Here is a 9482-nt window from a genome sequence, read left to right as displayed (position 1 = left end):
ATGTGTGTGTGTGTGTGTGTGTGTATATATAGGTCGCACCCGAGAAGCTGCGGGCGGGTGGACGCGCCCCGAGCAGAAGCGACCGCAGGCTGAGCTGTTCCGGTCGGAGCCGGGGTGACGGGCTCCCGGCGCGCTCGCTCCGGTGCAGCCCCGCATCAAGATCGGGCTCTGTCCCCGCTGTCGAAACGTGCGTGCTGAAAGGTTTGGGTCCGGCAGGACCCCGGCTGCTGCGTGGAGAGTTGATAGTGGCCGCTCTTGTAAGATCTACCCCCAACAACACGGTCATCGCTGCAGTATTTCTGTATCTTCAAGCTCAGAGATTCTCAGTATTAAGATTTCTCCCTTCCTACTAAATGAATGTGAATCCCACAACTATGTTTTCTCTTTTATTAATATTTATATAGCATTATTTTAAATTTATTCACCGTTCCATGTGTAACCCTTTCAGTAAAGTTAAAAACACCACTACCACCACCACCAAAACCCCATTGCTTTGAAGTACCTGCTTTTCCTGCAGAGATTCCTTGAACTCTTGGATACTAGCCCATTGCTGGGACTCACTAGCTTTCTCCGTTCTTTAAGCCGTGTTCTTGCCTCCGAGTGGGGTGAACACTAACTGTTTGGACTGTCAGTTACCCATGGGATGCCAGCAGAAGATTACACCTCTTGGTATGGTAACATGCTAGGCAGCAAGGATTAAAAACAGGAAACACCTGCTCCTGAGTGTCCCCTTACATTTCCAACAAGAGAGAAGCCAGATGAACTAGAGAAAGAGAGGAAATGCAAGCAGGACCGTTGACCCCACATGGATCAGTAACCATTGACCACCGTCAGTGATGTCTGAACGAGGGGAGGTCTTGCAGGTAGCAACCCTATAGCGAGTTTTATTTCAGTATGCAGCAGACAGAGGGAAGAACTCTGTGTGTGGCCCAGCAAGTAAGAGAGGCTGCAGTATGAGCTCACATCATACAGGCATAACAATCTGTGTTGAAGAAAGACCTAACAAGTACCCAGCTGTCAGAAAAAAAACTCATCTGACACTCATAGGCACTACTGAAACACAAATCCATAGCAATTGAGGCTTCCATTCTTGGCTCACGGAATTTCTTGTTTTTAATGAAATCTTCTATTCTGTTAGCATCACCTGCTCTTGAAAGCAGGCTTTCCATCATACGTGACTCTGCACTGGCCCATCTCCCCTGTGAGCGTGCACGGGACTGAGGGGTTGCGGTCAGATGTGCCCCACACAATCTGAGCACAGAGTCTCCTGTGGTCAGAAATGCAGCTGGCAGCGAGCAGGGTGACTGTGACTTCAGTTGCTTGCTTTCCCTTCCACCCCCACATCTTGATTTGATTAAGATAATAAAATAAGCAAGTTTCACATGGTAAGGATGAGATCTAGTTGGGCAGCTCTTTGACCATTATCAAGCTCAAAGTGTTTTCCTATTCAGTCACGTATTTTCTTACACTTTGTTAGTTGCCTCACTGCGTCCACTCACAGTAAAAGCTTTCCCTGTTTAACCACCCAGAATGCGTTCATGAGCCTTGAGCTTGAGGTGACTTACCCCTCCAGGGTGATAAAGCGAGTCCTTTGTCCCTTGTCCCCAGCGAAGCAAATATTAGGCTGAAAAAGATCTTTAGAAATGGCAAGGGTACATCAAAATAAGTTAGAACATTAAGGCAAAACATGGAGAAAAGAGAATATTTCCTCGTGTGAATGCATTTTTTAAAAATAGTGTCTGAAGTACAGCTAAGCAGATAGGAACTGGGTAAATTTTGTTCAAAATAGATTCATATCATAAAAGCTGATAACATTGTACAGTTTAATACTCACTGTAAAAGCAATTTTTCAGTTGCTTAAAATGTCACTAAGGCAGAGCAAATTATAATCTGGCGCTTCCTGCAAATGTGTTGACACAGTTCATTAAATCAGTCATTCTTCTTGACAGCTTTTCAATACATTTCTGGAACATGACTCTCTAAGTGTACTCAGTGGATTATACACAGGATCATTTGCGTGTTACTCTTACCCATTCCAACCTGAAAGGAGGATTTTAGCCGCATCTTTTGTTCTGTACCTTAAATTCCCATACAGTTCATTAGAAGTTAATCGCCTGATTTCTTTCCTTCTCAAAGGTCATATGTTACCATTCTTTGTGTTTATTCTCATAATCTTATCTTTGAAGAGACAAACCAATTTAAGTCAATCTACATACCATTATAGAAGGGGTTTACCTACTATTGCAGAGAAAACCTCAAACCTGGGCAAGATGAAGCAGCTGATACCTCTCTAAAATGTTTTCTGTGAAAGCTTTTCACTGGGACACACCTAAAATAACATTCCAGTTTCCAGGGCTGGGCTGAATCTGGTGAGGTGCTTTCCTTGAGGGCTTTAGAGGCTTTCACATCCCCAGTGTCTGGGAGAGCAGAGAGCATCCACCACTCCATGGGACTACATCTATTCTATGTGTTTAAAATAATGATACATGAAGGTAGGAGCTGATCCTTCCACGTGTACATCCCGCTTTTGTCTTCAGTGACCCAATTTACAAATTCTAACGTGCTGTTCCAGACAGCATACAGAAATTAAACAAATGGCTGCTTGGGTGTCAAGAATAACAAGTTGACACTTGTTCTCCCCCCGCCTCCCCAAGATACTACTTTTTCACCTGCCATTAGGCTTCAATAAATATCATCAAATCAGTTTTCTGGCTGAGCTTAGTAACATCCTGTCCTTTGAGTAATTTAGGCTCTCTATGTATAAAAGCCTCTTCACATTTCTGTATACCTACAACTCTGTGCTAAGGCCCTCGGTCCCTCATTCTTCATGCACTTATTGAAGTTAAATTATTTTGTTCAGACCTGATAATGTACTTTATTTGCAAATCTCATCTTTGATATTTCATTTTTGTTATATAGAAATGTTCCAGATCTAAAAAACAAAAAAGGCAAGGGAAACTTTTTCTTTTATTTTTTCCTCTCCAAAAAGAATTAACTTGTTTGATTTTTTTGCCCTCCTCCAGAAGTAGTGTTAATCACATAACATCTTCTGCATTTGTGATTCATACTAAGTGTATAATGTAACAGTGGGTATTGGTATCAATTCTTTGCCCCCATGTTAGTGAGGTAAGGTAAGATAGACATTGTCGGAGCTAGCTAAGGAAATACAATTTCCCCAGCACATGTTGATTTAGTGAGGCCAGACTGTATCTATCAAAGTGTTTGTGCTGAAAGAACTTGCACTAAATCCTGGATCCTTCGTCCCTCTCCGGAGGACTTAACGCTCGCAGAGTCTGTTGACACAGCAGGGCTTTGCTAACTCGGAGCACTCTGGCTGAAATGGGTCAAGGAGTGCAGCACAAGAACTTCACCAGCGGAGGAGAAAGCGTTGACAGCCCAGCATGGTAACTCCTTCCCCCCCACAACCACCTCTAGAAAACAACAGCCATGCTCATCTTCGCATAAAAACTTAAAGGCGCTGCTACATTCCCCTTCTTAATTCATTTTTGGATGCATGGTAGCAAGGTAACACAACGTAAGTATGCAATGTAATAAATAAACAGAGAAGAATTTTTTCTCACTCTTTTTCCTTTCTTATCATCCCCTTTTTTGTCCTTCTGTGCCTGAGCCAGTCTATCTTCATAAACTATTGTTTTCATTTGTCTGTTGTAATTTTTTTCCTTTCCTCTCGTTTTCATCTTCTTTTCTTGGAAACCAATATGTCTGGTGAGGACCTGCTGTTGGGAACAATAAATAAAGTATGTGTTTCTTCTGCCTTGGGGAAATACGTTGTCAAAATGTTTAGAATATTTTACCAGAGACTGGTTAGAAATCCATGGACAAATATACTGAAACCTTGATTTTTATTCCCAGCGTGTACTGTTTAGCAAATAACACTCTTGTCCAACTTCTAGCAAAGATGTTGCAGCTGCAGTTTTCTTTTCTGTCTTTTCTTGTCTTTGTGAAAAAAAATCATCACCATTCTGTGGCAGTAAAACAGAGAGGTAACCGTTCTCATCTTTGGCATTTCTTATCATTGCCAAAATAAATGCTCGCATCTGTGCAACTTAAATGTGAAATGATGTCTTCCCTTTTTGGAACCAGCAAATACTAACAACAGCAAGCAGCCACCTGAAAAGAAAACAAACAATTAAAGTGAAATTTATGCTAAACATTCTGTATCGCTCAGAAAAACAGAGCTCCCATCCCTGAAAATTCAGTCTGCCCCTTTACAAAGGAGGGTTTTGAGGTTATGATAAAAGCGACCATGATATTCATGTTACTGAGTTGCTGAGATAGTACCAAATAGTATCTCAACTCCCTGAAAGTGCTAAACGCGGAACTAAAGCAAAAAACATCTAACAGCTGCTACCGTGGGCTGCCCATTGAAAACATATTAGAAGAATTCTTAGGGTTTCTGCATAAAAATTTACTGAAAGGACCGCCCTGAGATCTAAGTGTGTTGAGAAAGAAAACACCTGGAGGGAGGAGATCTGGCTCCACTAGGAGGACTTCAGGATGAGACAAAGCACGTTAGAAGCTTGTGACTTAGCAGCGAGGACCACAAAGACGTTTTAAGTAGATCACTGGGGCTGGCCTAAACAAAAGTAGCAAGATCTGAGTAATTAATGTAGGAAATAAGGTTGTACACTGGTCTGAGTAGATGATTCATGATACCTGATGCTGAAAGTGCTTCATACTCAGATTCTTAACACTGTTACAGCAAATAGGGTTCTGCAGATCTTCTGCACAAAGGTCTGTTTAAATGTTCTCCATTGTAAATACCTCGAGGAAAGGTTTGTTTTGCTTGTATATTGCCGGACACAAAAGCTGCTTAATCCTGTTTGATGTCTCTGAACACTGCTGCAGTAGGGCCATTCAAAAACAATTGATACATGTTTATGGATTGCTTCTTACGTTCATTAAGACAAATTAAGTCAAGTTCCATCATGCACTCAGTCAAAGAAAACCTGAAATAATACCTCGAGCTCTTCCATTTTCACACACAGCAAAGAAAAGCCTGAGAACACCATTCGGGCTATGCTGCTTGTTCGAACAACTAGCAGAGAAGCAGGACTGGCAACAATTATAGGCAAACACCTTATGGATGCAGATAGGCCAAAACAGAGCTCCTTTACTGAAATATCTTGACCCAATGTTGTTAAGAACAAAATGCTGCCATAGATGTGGCAAGAACAAAGACAGTTTACCAGTTGTTTTTTTTTCCCTTTCAGAGAGATATGTCTTTTCCCTGACAGAGAGATGTGTCAGGCTACCGACCCCCAAAGCTGCCCTGAGTTCCTAGTCCAGTCTCTGCAGCCCGCAGGTAGCTTCTCTGCTACCACCATCCCAGGTCTTTGTTACTCATCAGACAGCAAGGCCAGAAACGTGCCAAGCAGGCACTATTGGGTTTTGCTCATCCACTGTAAACCGTGTGATCTCTTTGGTAGAAATGAGCCGCAAGTCCCCAGGCACAGCTGGCACAAGCTGCCCCAAGGACAGACCCCGTAAGGAGGGACATACCAAGAGTTGGCAGCATCAACACCTTGGCCTTGGTTAGAAGCATTTTTGCCTCGTTAAGGATTCAGAGCTCCAGATACCCCCCAGACTTCCCTTCATGCACATTTAGCCCAGTTTGAAGAAAGAGAAAGCCAAGGACTCCCGGCCGGGCCGAGGCCCTGGAGTGCCACCTAAAGTTGGACGGGAATCGCAGACCTGCTCTCTTTAGCAGCTGCTGTGAGTCCCCTAACAAAAAAAAAAAATAGTGGTAATTGCCACCTGTATTTTACATATCCTGTGCTATTTAACAATGGTAGAACGGTATTTGTGCTTTTTGTAACAGTGATACATAGTGAGTGTGTATTTGATTACTGGTCTATTACAAGTCCTCAGTCCCTTTGCATGTCAGGGGCTCTCTCTCGCCTTGGCAGCTTGGGCTTTATTTCACTTTTTTTTAGCTAACATAGGAAACAGAAGACCTTTCAATAGCTAGTAAGGATTCCTTTTTTTTGATTGACAGTATTCAGATGGAGCTCAACTAGTTCAACATAGTTATTACCATACTTCAGTCGAGCAAGGTTACTGCTCCACCTGGTGGGTACAAGACAGGGCTCTGAGGAGAGCGGTGTGCCTCGGCCTGCCCTGCTTCGGCTGTGTAGAGTCCCTCAGAGCCAGGGTTAATCTCCCTCAGAGCCAGGGTTAATCTCCCTCAGAGCCAGGGTTAATCTCCTTCAGAGCCCCGCCGGAGAGGAGCCGGTGGGCCTGAGCTGGGGAGGGCTGGGCCCGGCCAGGAGGGAGGGCAGCGGGACGCGAGCCGCAGCTCCGCCGGGCTGCTGTGAGCACAGCGTGGGTCTCTGGGCTGAGTTTTCCCTCCTCGTAGGCTAAACCTCTCCGTCTGCTTCCCTGGCGGGTCGCGTTTTCTCTCTCTCCTCTCTCCTCTCCCTCTTCAACCTGGGGTTTTCTGCAAGTGAAGTGACCAGGACCGAGGTCTTCCCAGTGCCGAGTAGCAAGGAGAGCTCGTGTTGCGTCTTGCAGGCTCTGTCTCTGCCTGTTTATCCCAGCGTAACAGTTGTTTTTTCCCCAGCGTGCACACAGTTTTCCGCCTGCAGTTTCTTATGGCCTAGATCTTTTTTTGTGCAGAACTGTTGTACAGCCAGGTGCTGCCTGTCCAGTGTTTGGGGGGTGATTTGTCTTTGGCAAGTGTACCATCATCCTCTGATCCCTGCTGAGCGAGACCTTCTTGTCAATTTTGTCAGCATTATTTTCAGCGCTCACCTTGCCTTCTCCTATAGCTGTATCTCTCCCAGCTCTGCGTTGTCTGCAGTTTTAACAACTATCCTGAATGTCCTTGACCGTTTTCCCTAAAGAATATCATCAACAGGACCAAAATAGGGCAAAATCTTTGGGGACCCCAACCCCAAGTATTCATGTTCATAAAGCCCAGACATCGAGTAGGTGTTGTCAGGGCTGGGGTGTATTAAAAGGCAAACAGCATTTTTTTTCTTTTAAGGCACTTTTTGGGTGAATTAATCTTCAGGAAAAAATAATGTGAAAGGTAAATATGCACGTGATTATTAATTTTGAGACATTTAAGTGATGAGTGTTTAACAGGTTTCTGTTTGGACTTGCTTCCATTAGTTTACTGGACAAAATGTATGTGTTTACTTACTATGTGTTTACTTTTTTAGTGGGATATTCTGTGGTTGCTCTTAATCATGTCATCGATTTTAAAGAAAAGAAACAGGTAATTTTTGTTGGGGTTATTTGTTCTTAGTGTGTTTTCTCTTGTAAACCTACATGCCTTATTACGTGTTCCCAAATAGTTTTATCTGCAGAATGCCCATCTAGACGCAAGTACAAATGTCTGCATTTGTGACAGAAGCCCCATTTTATAATTCAGTATAATTGCCCTGGAGTTAACTTTTAATATCGTCCATGTATTGTCCCTGCGAAATAGTTTTGTTAGCATGGCAAATTTCTTTTTAGGATTGGAACATAGCTTTTGTTTACATTGTAAACTTAACCCATGACATTTTGAATAACTTTGTTTTGTTCTCTTTTAAGGAAATCATCAAGCCAGTATCTCCTTCAGAGTTGTTTCCATCTTTGCCTATTGTACAAGTATGTCTAGTTATGTTCTATCTATGTATTATTATTCTGAGTTACATTTTTTCACCTTGGTGTGTTTGTATATGTGATTTTGTGTATTACATGTTAATCAAAAAAGAGAAACTTGTCCATTGCTTGATTGGTAAAACTCCCAGCATTGGAAGAACAATATACTCACCTTAGAGTAGGCTCTATTCGTTATTTTAGAAATTATTAAAGAAGTTGCTTCGTGTGAATTTTGAATTTCCTTGTGGTTGAATAATTACAGTATAATTCTTGAAATTCCAGTTTTGGAAATAACGTCCTGGTTTTGATGGAGTCAGATTTGGATATAATGAACCAAGTCTGTATTTCAAATCCCTGACAGACATTAATTCAGGAACTGCTTTTGCTTGCAGTTGTGGCCTGCCTGGGGAGCCATAACAGTATTAAAACATACTCATTTTTTCTGCATGATTTTAAGTTTTTTTCCTCTTTCTTTCTTTCTTTCTTTCTTTCTCCTTTCTATTGACTCTTCCTCAGAGAAACACAGTAAGTCGTTCTTTGTAAAGGGCAGGTATAATATCAAACAGATCAACATAAAATAAGGAAGCGTAACTACAGACTTTAGAAAATTAGTATAGGCAAGAATATGAGCAAGGCACCCTTTTCTTTTTATAGTGGACAGGGTGAAAGTCACCACAAATTTTTGCTTTGGAGCTTTTTATGTCTTTTGTATTATTTCTTTTTTGTAGGGGACATCTAAAAGAATTAAAGTCTTAACCCGGCTAACACTTGTTGTTTCTGATCCTTCCCACTGTAATCTCTTGGTAAGTATATTTAGTATATTAATTTTTCAATTTTTATTTCCTTTTCTCAATGAATGAATGAAACTTTGGAAATTGTGTGGGGAGAACTTCGTGGATTTTATAGGACACTCAGCAGTGATTTCTCAGATCGCATCTTTAGCCAATGTGATCATGAAGAGATGCAGACTTACAAGACTGGATATGGCTTCTGTTGATCATTTGTCAATATGGGACAACAGTTCTGTTCCTCAGTTCTTTTCGTCGAGTTCTGGACTTCTGTGCATAAACTAGAAGACCATGAGCAAGCCCTGTGTCTGATGTTGTAGTGCTGCATGACCGAAGCAAAAGGTGTAGGTGCCTTATTAGGTGGGTGGGACAAGCCTCAAAATGAGAATGAATGACTTCACAGTATGGCTCACAGCAGAGACCTACTATGTAATTGGATGATTATTGGCTTTGTTCTAGTACTTGAAAGAGGGATTTTCTTACTATTTTGGTTGTAATCATTGTGCATAGCTTTGGCATCTGCCAGAATTCAAGGTAATAATTGTTTCCTCCTTTTGTAGAGATCAACATCTGCAAATATAAGGTTATATGACATTATAGCAGTATTTCCGAAGACTGAGAAACTGTTCCATGTGAGTACAATCATCTGATCGGTAATGCGCATTCAATAACTTAGTGTCTTGGGCTAGTTTGAGTACATGGTTTGTTTTGATTTTATTTCCCATTTTATACAGGCCTGCATGTCATGGGGCTAATTAAGCAACACAGGCTGCCTGGTCGGTTGATAGACTGAGAAGGTTCGGAGGGGTTGCAGGAGGCAGCAAGGCCTTGAGGTCACTGGTTAAAGTCTGAAATGTCTACCTGATGAATGGACTTGTATGCCCCTGTGCTGTGGTTTTCTTTGTGTGTTGTTCTACTCTGCTGACTACTACTCCTCTCTAGTGAGGATAGAAAACATCCTTCTTTTTTTCTGATATATATATAAATATATATATATATTGGATACTCACAAGTCTATGGGGCCGGATGGGATCCACCCGAGGGTGCTGAGGGAGCTGGCGGGGGGGGTAGACAAGCCGC

The 9482-nt window shown here is 42.2% G+C and overlaps 1 protein-coding gene across 1 annotated transcript in view; it reads left to right on the top strand.

Moving 5' to 3' along the window:
• Positions 1 to 3339: 3339 nt before the first annotated feature.
• RPP30 (ribonuclease P/MRP 30kDa subunit) overlaps positions 3340 to 9482 on the top strand; it is a 22202-nt gene continuing 16059 nt past the window's right edge. Inside the window, exons 1-6 of the mRNA XM_009320503.1 lie at positions 3340 to 3404; positions 7138 to 7243; positions 7564 to 7620; positions 8131 to 8139; positions 8343 to 8417; positions 8963 to 9034. Coding sequence (XP_009318778.1) covers positions 3340 to 3404; positions 7138 to 7243; positions 7564 to 7620; positions 8131 to 8139; positions 8343 to 8417; positions 8963 to 9034 — 384 coding nt within the window. The remainder of the gene's footprint in view (positions 3405 to 7137; positions 7244 to 7563; positions 7621 to 8130; positions 8140 to 8342; positions 8418 to 8962; positions 9035 to 9482) is intronic.

This window comes from Pygoscelis adeliae, unplaced genomic scaffold, assembly GCF_000699105.1.
Source record: "Pygoscelis adeliae isolate BGI_AS28 unplaced genomic scaffold, ASM69910v1 Scaffold190, whole genome shotgun sequence".
NCBI lineage: Eukaryota > Metazoa > Chordata > Aves > Sphenisciformes > Spheniscidae > Pygoscelis > Pygoscelis adeliae.
Note: the sequence above shows the minus strand (reverse complement) of the source record. Positions and strands in the feature narration are given on the sequence as shown.